Raw genomic sequence first — 16,383 nt, forward strand, 5'->3', positions numbered from 1 at the left:
TTTCTTTTCAAACACGCATTTAAACATGTGTCACTGCGTACCCAAAAAGCATTGCCCAAGTGATGTAGGTGCATCCTACCCTAGAAAATCGCAGGACATGGAACATGGAGAATTGCTATAAGACGGAAAAAAAGTATGGTGTATGCTGAGATTTTGCCCGCAAATATTCATTATTAAATTTCAAATGGAACCGCAAATCAAATTTCATTTTGGTGCATATGCTGCCCAGTTGCATTTCAGCATGAAAAAAAATGAACTCATAGATTCTAGTTGGCATCCCATCCTTGCTGGTGTGTTGATTGCATATACCATGGCAGATGCTTCTGCATGAGAAGAATTAGAGATATGCTCTACGTCTCGAGTAGTTGTGCCCTAAAGCTTCAAAATCTGGGTTTGAACACATCTATGTCCACCGGATCTTCAATGTAAATTGAACCGTCACTCTATGAAGCTTGATCTCGCTGGGATCCGAATACTTTCCATGTCGATTGCTCTTATGGAACTGAGCCCAATGCCTCGCATGCCGGGTGGTGGCTAACTAAGTGCCCTTTTGCTAATTATTCACCGTACTGACTTGCAAGACTGGCTGCTCCATTGGTGCACGGAAATATCAAGTCACACAGACTGCCTGCTCATGCGCTTCATCAGTATGTGTTATGTATATGGACTGAAAACATGACTGGAGTCCTACCTTACATTTATGACTTTATTATGCACAATTACCGGATGATCCAACTACCATAGTAATTCATTATCTTTATCATAACTAGCAGAGTGGCCCGCTCAATGCGCTCGCTAGAACTTTTATACAGTTTACTAATGCCATCATTTTATTTAAAAGAAAAAATGAAAGCATTTTATTGGTTTCTATTTTTTAGAAATTGAATTTATAGTGCCATATAGTTATTTAGCATGATTCTAAATATGGGCTAATATTGTTGTCAAAGAAATTGCATATATCATGCATCAGGAAATGAGTATTAATGAAAAGGGCTAGATGACATAGTTTTTCATTTCCTGAATTGTATATTTTGGTTCCAACACATGAATATAATAAGATCCGCAAGGTGCCACAGATAGAAAACATAAACTTGGAAACAAATATGCAATTTTATGGTTGGTTGCAAGAGGACTATTTTATTTTCCCAAGGTTATATGACATTAATAATACATATGAGTAGTAAGTTGAGAAAAAAAATATGTAATTTGTAATTCTTCTTGTCATGGAAAATTGGATAGAACAAAAGTCATCTCCTTGTATTATGTATGATATTATTTTAATCCTCATATACCCCCCTCCCATTATGCACACCCTATCATTTTTTTCACCTTTTCCTCTAATTGTCATTTGAACCATTCTGCTGTGCATGGATGACTCTGATTTATCTAGCAATGTAGCTGTACACATCCATAATCTGTGCCTAATTCACGATGAGCTTCTTTATTAGCCACTCGCACAATGTCACATCCCTAGAAATCTCAGTGACGACTATCTAATTATTTAGGGCCGACTGGCTTAAAAATAGTAGTCAAAATTCAAAATAGAGAGAAGAAAGAAGTAAATAAAGTACCATGCAATCTTATTTTCTATTTCATTATTTGTTGCGAAAATTTCATTTATGAGTTAAATACAACATGGCTGACTTAACTTGTCGGTTGCGCTCAATTTGGTACCCAAACTTGCAAACTACATAAAGGTGGTGCTATAACTTGTCCTAGTGTTAAAATACGGTGCCTCTGTACGTATGCGCCCGTATGGGCTGCCTGCGTGGCATGCCAGCTGGCGGCTGGCCCGAATGTCAGTGGGCGTGAGTGGAGGGTTATTTTGCAGAAAACTCCTTAGGCCTTAATTAAACATCACAAAAAAGCCCTCACTCTGTATGTTGATTAACAGGAAAAAATTTATTGCGAACCTAGGACCTCCAGTACATAGCATGTATGCTTGCCACCGGGAGAAATAGTACTTTGTGGACAAATGTTAGCTCAAAACTTTTATACAGATCAAATCTACCTATCGCTCTGCATTCTTCATTTGCTTTATTTATTGTTTTCAAATTTATTGTTAGCTTTTATGATATATAAATTTTCCCATATAAAATCCAATAATTACCAATATGCAATTATTGTTTCTCAGAAAAATGCAATTATTTTCTATTTAAATATTTATATTGTGTTGTTTAAAGAGGTAAACATTAACTTTTCAAAATTTTATGTGGATTTAAACTGTATAGGGTATATTATAAAATATTATATAATTTTTGTGTATCTTCATTCAGGACCACAAGCACACACAATTATTGTGTATCTTCGTGTTTTTAGAATACATAATCATTAAAAAAATAAAAAGCATTGTATTTTGAAAACTGTTGTACATGTATTAAAAATCATTTTGTAAAAATAAATCTATAAATTTGTTAAAACATGTTAAGCGTGTTTGTAGAAATGTAAGAATAATTTTACACAATATTTTTAAAACATGTTGTACAATATTTTTGAAAGAAATGTTGTCAATTGTTTGAGTGAATGACGAACATTTTTCAAAAACACTTTTACAATTTCTTAATGCACGTGAGACTTTTCCAAAAGTACGTTGAGCATTTTTTTTTCAAATGCACTGACACTTTCTATAAGTTTATGGCAGTTGTAATATTTTCTTACATTTTTTTCAACCAGGAAAAATAACATCAAAAAATAAACATGAAATTGGAAATAAATAAAAGGAAATCTTGTGTGAGCCCATAAGAGCATAATATTAAAAAAATAAGAGAAATGGTTGAAGAGATAAATAGAAACGTGATATATAGATTTCTAGCTCGTAAATATTAACATACCAGTGGCAGGATGTGCACCACCGGCGGGAAGGTCCCAGGTTTGAAACTCGGACCAGCTGTTTTTATTTTACTCTTTTTTCTCAGTCATACTGACCTGCTGGGCCCATGTTTCAATTTGTGGTGCTTTCTTACATAATTAAATTAAATACGAGGAGGTTTCTGCAAAAAAACATCGTACGCACACAACACACCCAGCGCCTCGCCCACGGTCAGCCACTGACATGTGGGCCAACGTCCTGCTGGCAGGCCATACACCCGGATACGTATCGAGGCACCATATTTGCACAATAAGACAAATTGGAACATCACTTTTGTGTATTTTACAAGTTTGGGTATCAAACTGATCAGGACGGACAAGTTAAGACACTCGTGGTGTATTTAACTCTTCATTTATTGAGTTCGGCATGAGTAACATATATAATACATGTGTGTGTGTGTGTGCGCGCGCGCGTGTGTGCGTGGGTCTGCATGTGCGTGCGTGCATGTGTGTGTTCTCCTTTAGTGAACGGTTACACGTATTAAAAGGAGTACTCTAGGCATTATTAAACACAATAATATTGACACCACATTGATGTGATCCCTTCCTTATTTGTATGGTTGCAATTTCCCCAAATGAAATGATATCAATTTTACATTGGGCATCGAGCCGGAAATCTAATTTGGCTCTCGGGAGCACGTGGTGCTGTGCGTGAAAAATGATTTTTGAATGTCAAAAAAAATCCCAACATTTTTTTATGTAGTCATAGTCACATCCAAATGCTACCTGAAAAGTTTTAGGCAAAAAGGTTAAATATTTTGGCCCGTGCAAAAAAAGAACACCAAATGTTACCCCAAATTTGTTTTTTTCTCACCGACAAAACACTACCGCCCCATTTCACTTGAAAATTGTCAAGCATGCTTGCGAAACTAACACGAACATCCACAAAAAAAACCAGAATTTTTTGAAAACATTAACTAGTTTCTGTAGGTATTGTTCATCCAGAAGCAACTGCTCCCGGGAGCCAAAACGCCCCCCCCCCCAACCCCGCATCGAGCAAACTTCACAATAGAGGGTTTTTTTATACTCTCTTGGGTTCTCTATAAAGAGGGTTTGTTATGATTTCATGGGTTCTCTATAAAGAGGGTTTGCTTCAATTTTGAAAATTATTTTTATTTGCAATTCAAATTGTTATAAGATGTAAGAGTGCATATATAAGAAAATACATTAAAATAGATTTTTGAGGCTTTCGAGGAGAGCAAGATTTATCATCCCGTGACTTGATGTACATCGAAACATATAGCAAAGCCAGTACAATGGTATGTAGGTGAGTTATCCTCTCTAGAGTAGAGCAAGTACTCCATCTTTTTAATCTCTGGAAAGGAATAAAAGTCCACTTAGTAAGCCAAAAAGACAATAGTCTGCTTAATTCAGCTGAACTCTTTAATCCCTGGCTAGTAACATGGTGTGAATTGTGAATGAGCTTGCATATTTGAGTCCACACATATTTTGAGCCGAGAATTTTCGGGTAAAACTTCCGGGGAGATTCCGGGCTAAACAGAAGCATGGCATCTCATGCACAGACAGAAAGCTAGAGTTTCAATATTTTTACAGATTTGCGGGCCCGAATTCAACCTCAAGAGGACCAAAGATGGAAAAGTGTTTGACAAAAGCAATCCCATTCTTCTATCTGCCAACATCAATCACAAGTGAAATGTTTCCATGAATAAGAAATTGTTTTTCTAGTATTTTTAGGCAAAATTGTTTTTTCTAGTTTTTTTTTCTAGTGGAATGAATAAGAAATTCATTAGGCCAAACCGGCCACTCTGCAGACATGTATGTATGCATGGGCCAAGGCCTACAGGCCGCTCGCCAACTGACCGCTCCAGCACCACTCCCTCGCCGCCGCCGCCGCCGCCGCCGCCGGCGGTGCGAAGCCAGCTTCCTCTTCCCAGCGGTTCAAATCTCTGTCTTCGCTGGCCACAGTTCGGACGAACCAGCTCCCAGTTGCGGTAGGCGGCTGCCCCAGCTCCTCCCCCGGCCGATTAATCCCCTCTGGTCGCCCGCCGCCGGTTAGTGCTCTTCCTTTCGCCCTTTGCTTGCCGGTGAAGAACATGGAGCGTGACTCGGAATTCCTGCAGGAACAGGCTCGCCCGAAATTCAGCACAAGTCGGAATCTTTGCCGAGTGCCAGTCCGTGTTGTAGCACTAGAAGCGCCCTGGGAATCGAATTCAGTCCATATCCGTATTGTTCTTGGGCTCGGATTTGCTTCTCCTACTGGAATTTGAATCGGCTGGTGATCTATCTCTATAAGTATCGCCAGGAGCCAGCCTTTCCTCTGCAGAAATTTGCGTTCAACTTACTGAATTTTTTGTCAGTTTGGCCCAAGCTGAAGATATCTGCAGAGAGATTTGTCAGTTTGGCCGAAGCAGAAGATATCTGCAGAGACTCTGCTCCAATGGAGTCATGTAGTGTTGCCAGGATAATGAGCTTAGGGAAGCTTGCTATACACAGGACGTATTTGTGCACCCTAATCTTCAGAAATTTGCCAAAGCTGCTAGGCTTCACTCCCAGGTTACCGAAGAAATTCTGCAAAGCTGAACATGTTGAGCTACAACTGACCAAGAAGACTACACTAGGCACACTGCCGGAGCTGCCTCCGGACATCTTGATGGGTATCTTTGCCACCCTTGAGATCCCTGACCTCGTGCGTGCCGGCTCTGTCTGCTCCTCCTGGCGCTCCACATACACAAGCCTACGGAGCCTTGGGCAGTACAAACTCCAGCAGACGCCATGCCTCCTCTACACTTCCGAATCCGCTGGTGAGAGTGTTGCATGCCTCTACAGCCTCGCGGAGAAGAGGTCGTACAAGTTAACTCTCCCGGAGCCGCCTATACGCACTAGGTGTTTGATCGGGTCCTCACATGGCTGGCTGGTAACTGTTGACGACAGATCTGAGATGCACCTTGTCAATCCCATCACATGTGAACAGATTGCTCTCCCATCAGTGATCACCATCGAGCAGGTGAACCCCATAGTTGATGAGTATGGTGCTCTCCACAAGTATGAATTCTCATGGCACAGTAGAGCCCGTGGTGTTTATAGCTCGCCATCAATCTTCGCTCTTGACAAGCTGCGGCATGAACTCCACTATAAAGCGTTTGTTTTCCCTGATACATCCACTGGAAGCTACATTGTCATGCTCATCCATAATCCAATGCGTCAGCTCTCTTTTGCAAGGGTTGGGGATGATAAGTGGACCTGGTTGCCACCTTATGATGACTATAGTGACTGCACTTACAAGGATGGCTTGTTGCATGCTGCGTGCACTTACAAGGGAGAACTTCACACCTTTGATCTTAGTGGCCCTGTGGTCACAAGGAAGACGATTATAAGCACACCCAGGGAGTATGACTGCGAGTACATGTACGTTGTTCAAGCTCCATGGGGCAGTCTGCTACTTATATGGAGAATCTTTGAGGATCATAATGTAGAACCTGAACCTGGGGCATCTGTGTTTTGGAACACTACGCAATATAGGATATATGAATTTGACGCTGCTGGAAGTGAACTTAAGGAAATCAATTGCTTGCATGACCATGTGTTGTTTCTTGGGCATAATCAATCACTTTGTCTTGGAGCTGAAGAATATCCGTCTCTCAGGGCAAATCATGCCTACTTCACCGATGATAATTCTTTATGGGCATGTGGATTGAAGAATAATCACTGTGATATGGGAGTTCTCAACTTGGATGATAACAGCAAGGAGGACCTTCTGTCTCCGCAGCTTTGGTCAAACTTTCCGGCCCCAATGTGGATTACACCTGATCTTCGAAAGATGAACTTGGCTTCAGGGGGAGATCGAAGAAAACAGATCGATGGATTCAATGAAGCAACTAAGATATGGCTAGCCTGTACCTAGTTGGCTCTGAATAAATAGTTTTGAGTTTTATCTGCTTGCATATGTTATAATCATGTAATTCTCCAAAGTTTAATGTGTCAAGGGAAAAGTTGAGTGATACTTAATTGATTTATGTTCTTGTTCTTATCATTTTTCTGTCGTATATCTTCTCCTATGCTCATGTCGTCCTATTTGTGGTGTTGGAAGTGTAGCTGAAATATATGTGGAGATATGTCCGAATTCTGAAAATGACGAACACGACAGGGAGTCAAGCAGTGATGTTGAGCTTCTGATGGGCCAAATAATGCTAGTAGTGAATCAGGGGGAGCTGCAGATCATTTTCTCGCATTGGCTAGTTGGCCACCTACAGAAAATGATTGTGTTGCAATCACTTCTGGTAACTCAAAAGAGCCTGAAGATATATATTTTATTGGAAATTTGCCTATCTCACAGTTAACTCAAAATATCACTCTTCAAGTAATTGACTTTCATGCCAGACATTTCCTCTAAACAGTAGAGAAGGAATTAGAATCCAGTAATAGACTCCATGCTATTATGCAAAAAAAGCAAAGTATCAGAACCATATTGCAAATGACTAATCCCCCCTGGTATCAGATGTGGTACCAAACCTCTAATCACACCTGCTTCCTTAGCTCTATCCAGAATTGCAGATAGTGCATCACCTACTAGGTGAAAAAGCAAAGGAGAAAGAGGATCTCCTTGCCTCAAACCTCTGAAAGTAGAGAAATATTCTCGCCAATCTCCATTCATATTCACACACACTTTGCCTCCTTCCACTGCTTGTCTAATCCAATCTATCCACCTGTCAGGGAAGTTTTTCCTATGCATTACCTCTGCCAAGAAAGGCCACTGAACTCTATCATAAGCTTTTTCAAAGTCCAACTGAAGCAAAATTCCTTCAGATTCAACTCATGCAAAACTTCATGAAGAATTACACATCCATCCAAAATGTACCTCCCAGGAATAAATCCAGTCTGAAGAGAGCTGATTACTTGTCGAGCCAGAGGAGTAAATCTAAGTGTCAGAGCTTTGGTAATAGCTTTAAACATAACATTTAGAACACATATGGGTCTATACTGTAGGATACTATTAGCATCCTTAATCTTTGGCAGTAGAGAAATGACACCATAGTTTAGTCTGGACAAGTTCAACCTGCCATGATACAGCTCCTGAAGCATTTATATTAGTATATCTCTCAACTGGGGCCAAAAAGCTCTAAAAAGCTAACAGAGAAGCCATCTGGACCTGGAGCAGTATTTGGTTTCATGCTTTTCACCACCTTGTCTATCTCTTCACTCATGAAGTTAATACAAGTGAGGACTGATTTCTGTCATTCATATAATTCAGAAGAGGAAGGCCGGTTGAGTGCTTTCCGCGTAAGACTATTGAGTTTCCAGCTGATTGCCCATATTTTCCAGGATAGGATTTGTCCACTTGATTGAATTCATGTCATTGAAGCAATGAACTTGCTAGCCAGCGTGCCAAAAAGGTTGCTGACTTTGGGTACACAGAGTAGTGGCGAGAAAAGGGCTTGCGCCTCAGCCGTTTCGCTTGATTCGGACCTTGTGGTTGTAGTCACAGGGTACAAAGATAACCCCACAACCATTTGTTGTATTCTTTAAGTCAATCGCTCGTAGTATGTGCTAGAATGAGATGAGATCTAGCTCAAAGGTGAAGACCTCATTCTTTGAACCCTCCCGGGCAGTTCCTGTTCTAGCTTCTCTATCTCTAGCAAGTGATACGAACAACACAACATCTTCTCCAGTCGTAGGTCGGTAGGGCTTGCCCTGGCTAAGAAATGGAATAAAAAATTCCCGGTTTCTTGACTGTTTCTGAGATTATTTACCTTTATTTACATGAAGATGCACGGTCTCTTACACTTTTCCTAGCTTAAGTTGGCGGATTGGTAAACAAACGGCTCTGCAGCTCCGTTCGCTTCGGCACCACTCCCTTGCTTCTTATCGAGGTCGATGCCAACAAACAAGTCCCATTCGAGCAATGGAATCTTAATAAGAATGTAATCACTGTTAAGTATTCCACTCACTGATGCCCAGGAAAATGGGCCTCTGAAGAAAGCAAAGACGTGGCCCAGACCGAAAAAGGAACTTGATCACCCGGAGAAGATTTCTTTTCTTTGCTGATTCCTCTCAATGAAATTTGCCATGTTGCACTAAGTTACTTACGGATGTATGCATGCATTCCAGGAACACTTTGGGGTGAACACCCATCCGAACAAGTAGGGTCAATAGTTCAGCATTTAGGCCGTAACATTTAGCAAAAAACAAATCTGAAACCCAACAAGTCCTCTCCGAACCAAGCTAGATAGTCTCCTATCACTAGGCTCACCAACCAACCTGGACTTTGATTCTTTCTTATTATTCTAACCGGATATAAAAACCATAAGGATTGTTTCCAGCCGAGAGTTCCCATATGACATAAGTGCTCTTGGGTGGGGTGGGCCCTCATTCGCCAGGTCTTTGAGTGCCCGTCGTACCACGTGGTTGGTACACTAGGCTGATAGATACTTTACTTTAAGGATCTGGCACCTTCGCTAGACGGAGAGTAAGCGACTTCTATTAGCACCGGACCGACGAGTCGAATTTCTCGTGTCATGTGCAACATCCATCAATGGTGGGTCATTAATGTCCATAGATTTAGACTCCTTCCCCCTTCCCTTATACGCAAAAGATCGAGAGGGGCCCGAACCCAAACCGAGAACGTAGACAGAATTTGACTCACTCTCGTATGGCTCGCCCTCGTGCCCTGGGCGAGTCGGCCGGGTCTTTCCCTCGTGTTCTGTTTCCGCCACGATAAAGACGCACGGAAGAACTATGGTATGCCCAGCGCGTGGAGGATCCGTTGAGAGTGTCCCTTGTCTCGGTAGGGAACAGTACCTATTGTCTTGAAAAAAAGGTCAGTGCTACGGTCCCCTATTGTTTGATCCAATATTGACCGGTGCGGACCACGTTCTACTACCTCCGGTCCGTGGTTCGACCTCCCGTAGTGGTCCTTGCTTTTCTTTTTGAAAGCTCCGCAGGGCCAATTTTGCGTACTTGCTCAGCGTGCCCCCCTTTCGTCAAGTGCCTCGCCCGGTTCACAGGGCTGTTGGCCTACCAAGCAAGCACTTGCCCGCTGCTCCTGCCGCCTGCCAAGTGGGCTCCGCGCTCGTTATCCTGACTGTTCTCTCTGCTGGGCCCTTTCCTATTGCTCTAACCATAAGCTATGGCAATTCCAGCTCGCACCCACTCTGGCCCGCCCAGCGGGGCCTGAGTGAGCTCAGTGGTCAGCCCCTGACGTTAGGGGTCTTTCGCTTTTGCCAGATCTATAGAAATATTACGAGTCCTCCGTCCCAGATTCCCTCGCCGCGGCCATCTGGTTCACCGGTACTACCAAAAAGTCTCATGCTTACGTTACTGTGACTGATATATAAGTATGATCTCGGACTACGAAGACCCAGTCGTGCTTCTGGTTTCCATTCTCATCATCATATTGAAGGAAACTCCTCGTGCTCTGCCATAAGAACTTGGAGTCCGTATCATGGTGAAGGTAAGGTAACGCTGTGATTCTTGCTCAAAAAACTGACCGAACACGTTCGAGTTATTGGCTCGTCCGACCCGGCAGCATTCATGAGTCGCTCGTTCAACTGTCCCTCGGAGACACGGTCGAGAAGTGCCATGCATGGTCGCCCCCCCGTCCTTTCTTTCTCTCGGTCCCACCAGGGTGGGCCCCTCTGGGGCAATAAAGAAATGGATAAAAAAAGGGGACTTCCACTACGGGCTATGCCACCCATTACTTATGAGGGAAGTCGCATCCGTCCCATCGCAAGCACCTACAATGTCATGATCACATTGGTTTACCCTTTTTTGGTAGTTCAACGGACGGTCGCCCCTCCAACAAGAAAAGGTAGAAATATGGAAACATCTCTACCATTTAGATCGGAGAATTTATAGAGGAAATCGGGTTTTAAATTTCCAGAAACCACACGATTATATAGCCAAAGGGAATACGCCGCGCCTAAAATCATCCCAAGCGCAGCTAATGTGGCTACTAAGCTATTTCTTTGGAAAGCTCCTACTAAGATTAGAAATTCCCCGATAAAGCTGCTAGTGCCGGGTAAACTCATATTGGCTAAAGTGAAAAAGAAGAAAATGCTAGAGAAATTCGGCATGGTGCTCACTAAACCTCCATAATATCTAACAAGTCGAGTCTTATGTCGGTCATATAGAACACCAACACATAGAAAAAGGGCTGAAGAAACCAGTCCATGACTTATCATAAGTAAAATGCTACCTCCAATTCCCTGTATGTTCGATAGAGCCTAATATTCCCCCAGAGTACGCTGCTTACCCCCCGAACCGTACAAGATAGTTACCACCTATCATACGGCTTTCTAACTCCACTTCTTTTTCTGGTCGTTCCGCTCTGTCGGATCGATGGTAGTCTCAGAGATCTGGTAACCTCCGACATTTTTGACAACACGCTTCCTGCTTTCGTTTTGAGTTGCGCATCTTTCTCCCCGGGGCATACTATAGTATCACATCGTAGACCCCCACCCCAACTCTATCTTCCTTATCAGTGAACCGGAACATAGTGCATAGGTACTCTTCGATGCTGCGAGGACGAGACGAGGTGACATACTACGATCACGCACTAAAGTTCTGCCCTTCGGCTCGGCATATGGAACCTCTCAGCTGCTCCCTCGGGATAGGTAGGCCCACCCCCCCTTTCCCGAGAGGCGGCTGGGCTGTGTTTCCCCTGCGGCCACCCAGTGGTGGCAGAAAACGAAAAAGGGTGGGCTCCGCGCGGTTCGCGTTTTATTGTAAAAAGAGAGCTTTTCATTCTCTTATAGAAGCCCGCGCCCACGCGGGTAAAGCCCAGCGAAGCTGCAGGGAGCAATGAGCAATGGGGGGATGAGGGCGACTCCGCCCACGGGTTGGACCACACCACAGGCAAAAGTCCTTCCACGGCAAGAGAAGGGTGACCGGAACAAGAAAAGGGAGCTAGTCGTTGGAGGGAAGACAAGGCTCGTTCCATGCGACTCCACAGAAGAGTACGTGCGCTAGAAAAGGCAGCCAGCTTAAAAACGCTAGCTAGCTACTTTTGTAGCCTTATTTAGTTTGGTTGCCTACGATTGCTCTCCGGCGCGCTACGGCAACACCCCCTGCTTGCTTCTTTCTGTTCGACGCGGAGCTCGCAGCCTCCCCACCCTTGCATAGCGTTCCACTTGTGATCCTGGAGGATTTGCAGAAATGCGCCCGACCATGAAGAATGGATTTTGTATTTTCTTTCATGTGAACGGCCCTATCTTGTAAAGAATGGTTTTTCGTGCTATAGACCACGTTGAGAAAGACCAACCAACAACACAAATAAAGACCGTTCCATTTGGGTACCTTGAAAGGGAGGTGCTCCTTATGATGCTACGGACGGCTGTCCGAAGTGCATGCAATGACGGGCTCGGATAGGATAGGATTGTGCGCGCCGGTCCCTTCGGGTGTCCATATTTTGGCCGACCTTAGCGTATATACTATGTTATGCAGCCGTAATATTTTGATACCTTCCACCGCTGTTACGCCAGAAATCCAAGGTTTCACACGAGCTCCTGTTCTGCGGCGTGGCGGCAGGACCGCTAGGGGATTGGCTCCGGGTGTAGGTAGGGTCAAATCCGCAGGGGTCATGCAAATACATAGGCCCCTTCCCTTCTGCCGAGTTGTTTAGAAGGCGCTTTCTGTTCTACGGTCCCTCGGAGCGAAGGGTTAGGCAGGTAGTACGGGCCCTCTGACTTCCAGCTATGTGCTGTGTGCGACTCCCGCGAAGCGAATGAAGGGAAGCTCTTCAAGCTTTCTCCGCCTGCGGCTTATGTAGTGGTCGGCATTCCTACGTGCTCCGACTGATCCCCACTGGAGATTATATGAGGGGTCTTGGAAACTGTCGTGACGCTTTGGTGACGAAGGTCACCGGGGTGACTATGGAAGGATTCCGTGGTAGTCTTTGACTCCCTCCAACTCAATCAATATCAAGAACATGTCGTGAGCATGGGGGTTTGGCCGACTACTAAACTATTGGCTAGGGCTTTTCTAGTTATAGCTTCTATAGTGAGTGGCCCTTCCGCTTTGATCTAGTTGTAGTTTGTATTGTACTAAATTGAACACATATCAAAGAAAGGCGATCAATCAATAAGTAGTTGCCCTTCTCCGGCCTAGGAAAAGCAGCGAACTCGTTAAACAAGGGGCTTTTTTTCATGGTCGCTACTGTTGTATTGTATATTGTCGGGGGAAGCTACTGCTTCTACGACAGCTCCGCTTCCTCGTCTTGCTTCTACTTTGCTTGTTTGCGCGAAGGCTTAGAGTCCTTTTCGCTAGGTCCAAATTCGTCAAAGCAAAAGATCTGATCCAACGGAAATCCCGCATATTGAGGACAGCTGATATGTGGCTACTAGGCGCGATCATCCTGCATGCCATAAAAAAATACTTCTTTTTTTTATGGCCCGTCATATAAAGATAGAATAGATATGGATAGAGAGACATTCTATTGATTTGCGAAATGGCTCGTCGATCCAAATGAATCATTCTTCTGGTCTCTCTCTGCCCCCGCCCCAAAACTGACCCACGACACAGCGCCCATTCGTTTCGCGCGGGAAGGCAACGAAGTTCAGTTCAAAAGACCGCAGCGGAGTGGAGCAGCCGCGACATGAAGTTCCTTACCTTAGCTGGATCTCGCTGGTGCCACCTAAACGGTAGGTATAGGCGGCGGATGTCTGACGTTTGGAGTTGTCGTTCGTGCACCTGTCCCCAATAGAAGAATGAGTGATCCCTTCCCCTGCGGATCATGGCCTTACCACTAGGTCCCCGATGGCCAGCGGGGGATTCGGTATAGCAGCTCACGTTCGTTTGCGCTTCGCGTTCCCGCTGGACTGGGCACGTGTTAGCTGTAGGAAGTATGGTTACGAAAGTGACTTCGGTTCGCCAGTTCAGGCTCAACTCCTCGCTTTACGTTAGCGGACTTACAGGTCGGGCCGGGGCTCCACGCTCTTTCTTTCTGTGTGGGACGATGCCGGGGAATGTGTCGAGGCGGCGAACAACAACAAGACAACTAACTACATTTGCTTTTTCCCTCCATGAGATGAGCCAGTGCATTGGACCGATGGATAATAGAACTGAGCTGGCCAAACGCTTGGGTGCTCTACATACGATGTAGAAAAAATCAGATACATATCGATTTCTTTCTGATGGATCCAGAATAGATAGATATCTTGTATCATCAATAGATAGAAAGAGGTCAACCCTTATTATTGATAGAAAACCTTTCGATCTATCAGAACAGATCAGGCCATCTATCAATCGATTTGAATCATAATAGCCGCCACAATAAGAAAGAAGCAAGCGAAACAGCTAGAAGTGCTCGCTTCGCCGCGCCCAACAATTCTTATTCACGGGAAAGCCAACCGAAAGATTCGATTCGGACTTCGTAGAGCCGGTGCTGCTGCTGTCTGCGTAGGGCCGTCCCCCACTCCCGTCCCGGGGTGCTAAGGGGTTTTGTTTTAGGAACAGACGGCGGTGTTTTGCTGACGCCTCGAATCGACGCTTTTCTTGCGACATGCTAAGTTTTCTCCCCTATTGCTAGTAGGTTGATGGGTCACACGCCGGGCACACATGTTTTGGCCTTGCTTGTGTGTCCATAACTCAAAATAGGTGACCTAACGGCCGCCGCCCGACTAAACATACCAATAGTCACCAAATTCATAAGGGCTACTGAGGAGTAGGCAATGATCTTCTTAAGATCGATCTGTCTTAAAGTGGTCAAGGAAGTATATATTATAGCAATCGCGCTTAGAGTATAAATGAAAGGAGTGAAACAAAGTGTCGCTTCGGGAAACATGGGTATCGAAAATCTTAAAAACCCGTAGGTTCCCAATTTTAAAAGAATTCCAGCCAATATGAAGGATCCAGCCGTAGGTGCCTCTACATGGGCTTCGGATAACGAAATATGAACTGGTACCATAGGCACTTTGACGGCAAAAGAGGCGAAAAAAGCAACCCATAGAAGGATTTGGCGCCGCTCACTAAATTCAGTGGTTAATAAAATTTGTAAATCGGTGGTTCCTGTTTGGAGAAGAATCAACAGAATAGCTAATAGCATAAAAACGGATCCAAGTAAATTATATAGGAAAAACTGATATGCTGCCTTGATCTTTCTTTGTCTCGAACCCCATACCCCTATAATGATGGTAGAGTCAGGGGTGGCCCCAAAGCGGAATTGACCGGTGGTAGTTGGTCGAAGCTCCAGTGGGTAGCCACTCCCTTCTCAGGGAACCGTACGTGAGACTTCCGCATCATACGGCTCCGTCCCGAGCTTCCGTCGTCGGCCCTTGTCATTAGACCACTATGCTTGTCTTTTCCGCCTTGACTCTCGAATCTTTTGCTTCTCGGGTGGTGGCGAACAATGCTGCTTGCGTAGCGGGAGATGCCCGCCCGTCGTTTAGGCCTGCTTCCTGCCTGAAAGAAGGCTAGCCGGACTAGTGGTAGGGGACCCGACCGTAAAAAACCCTACCCTATTCTCGAACCCTCTGCCGAGCTCTACCCTGCCCGCATTTATTTGGAAGGGGGCCAAAGAAATGTCTCCACCTGCTGCCAACAGTCTTTCTTCTGAATTCTACTAAACGGGTCGATCCTCCCCTCCGTTTGTTTTAGCAACTTATCCTAAGGTCTCTTCGCTAAGAACTCTCCGGCAACGACAGAGGAACTAACCTGCCTGCAGTGGCGGGGCGGCTTTTTTTAAAATAAGACCTGGACGATTATCCCTACCCTCGGTAGCTTACGAGTTTACGTCCATCCCTGGTCGGGTACAGTTTCTTTTATTTTTATCCCTTGTAGCCGTTACCCGAATTCGCGCAAGTGTGTCCACACCCCCCTGACTTGACGAGGAATTCATTCTCGCGAACAAACACACCCCCTACACACACCTAGGAGCACCCCTTCCTGCATATCCATACAAGACCTGAGTAGGCGGGTCGAGGTCCTACGAGGTACCCACTACTCGGAGTACCCTCCCACCAAAAAAAGATGTGTGGTTCGGTGGTTCGACCAGAAATGCTATGCTTACGCACAAGACTACCCCTCTTCCCGAAAGCTTCGTGGGGATCTTTACTACTTTACGACGACGGGGGACCGCCCGTAGGGGGTTTACTGCACAAGGCCCCTGCAGAGGAAAAGCTTGATCCCAGCGAATAGAAGATGCTCAGCTCCGCACAACATAGGGATTGGCACGCTTTCGGAAAGAACATAGAATAGTAGAGGATCCAGCATGCAGGACACGGCGATCATTAGAAATTCACGAATTAGAAATGCTGTAATATACTCTTTCCCAAAACTTCTCATACCAGACCAACCCACTGAAATGCAAATAGGGATCAGAAATGTGGTCAATATCACGAAGAATAATGAAAGACCGTCTATACCCATATACAAATGGATGTTTTCGTAAGGAAGCGATCGAAGGCTTTCCACAAATTGAGATTTGGCCGTAGAAGGATCGAATTGTATCCGAGGAACAGGGGGATACAAAAAAGTAATAAGAGAAACAGACAGACCAATCAATCGTATCGGTCTTATTGAAGAATTTGGAATGAAAAGAGGAGTAATGCTTCCTAGCACGGG

At 44.6% G+C, this 16,383-nt stretch overlaps 2 protein-coding genes across 3 annotated transcripts; one reads left to right on the forward strand and one right to left on the reverse strand.

The window, feature by feature from the left end:
• Window positions 1–4,625: 4,625 nt before the first annotated feature.
• On the forward strand, window positions 4,626–6,859 carry LOC123051173 (putative F-box protein At4g22170). 2 transcript variants are annotated; one of them, XM_044473977.1, is made up of 2 exons: window positions 4,626–4,880; window positions 4,950–6,859. In XM_044473977.1, the coding sequence occupies exons 1-2, from the start codon at window positions 4,643–4,645 to the stop codon at window positions 6,728–6,730; spliced, it is 2,019 nt and encodes a 672-aa protein (XP_044329912.1). In that variant the 5' UTR covers window positions 4,626–4,642; the 3' UTR covers window positions 6,731–6,859. The 2 variants fall into 2 exon arrangements, with proteins under 2 accessions (XP_044329912.1, XP_044329913.1); XM_044473978.1 differs by having other exon boundaries at window positions 4,956–6,859.
• Window positions 6,860–10,061: 3,202 nt separating this feature from the next.
• LOC123055521 (NADH-ubiquinone oxidoreductase chain 4-like) lies at window positions 10,062–15,711 on the reverse strand. The gene is made up of 3 exons (XM_044479516.1): window positions 15,690–15,711; window positions 14,438–15,027; window positions 10,062–11,039 (listed from the first exon to the last, which is right to left on the reverse strand). Exons 1-3 carry the CDS (start codon window positions 15,709–15,711, stop codon window positions 10,602–10,604), a joined length of 1,050 nt encoding a protein of 349 aa, XP_044335451.1. The 3' UTR covers window positions 10,062–10,601.
• Between the last annotated feature and the right edge of the window lie 672 nt (window positions 15,712–16,383).

Source organism: Triticum aestivum, chromosome 2D (genome assembly GCF_018294505.1).
Source record: "Triticum aestivum cultivar Chinese Spring chromosome 2D, IWGSC CS RefSeq v2.1, whole genome shotgun sequence".
NCBI lineage: Eukaryota > Viridiplantae > Streptophyta > Magnoliopsida > Poales > Poaceae > Triticum > Triticum aestivum.

Coding starts and splice junctions, on each gene's coding strand:
- LOC123055521 (XM_044479516.1), bottom strand. CDS start 15,711: ATGCAGGAAGGGGTGCTCCTAG. Junction 15,028..15,689: donor GCAGGAAGGGGTGCTCCTAG/GTGTGTGTAGGG, acceptor TTCCCTGAGAAG/GGAGTGGCTACCCACTGGAG. Junction 11,040..14,437: donor CTATTGGTATGTTTAGTCGG/GCGGCGGCCGTT, acceptor TAGGCTCTATCG/AACATACAGGGAATTGGAGG.
- LOC123051173 (XM_044473977.1), top strand. CDS start 4,643: ATGTATGTATGCATGGGCCAAGGCCTACAGGCCGCTCGCCAACTGACC. Junction 4,881..4,949: donor CCTCTGGTCGCCCGCCGCCG/GTTAGTGCTCTT, acceptor GAATTCCTGCAG/GAACAGGCTCGCCCGAAATT.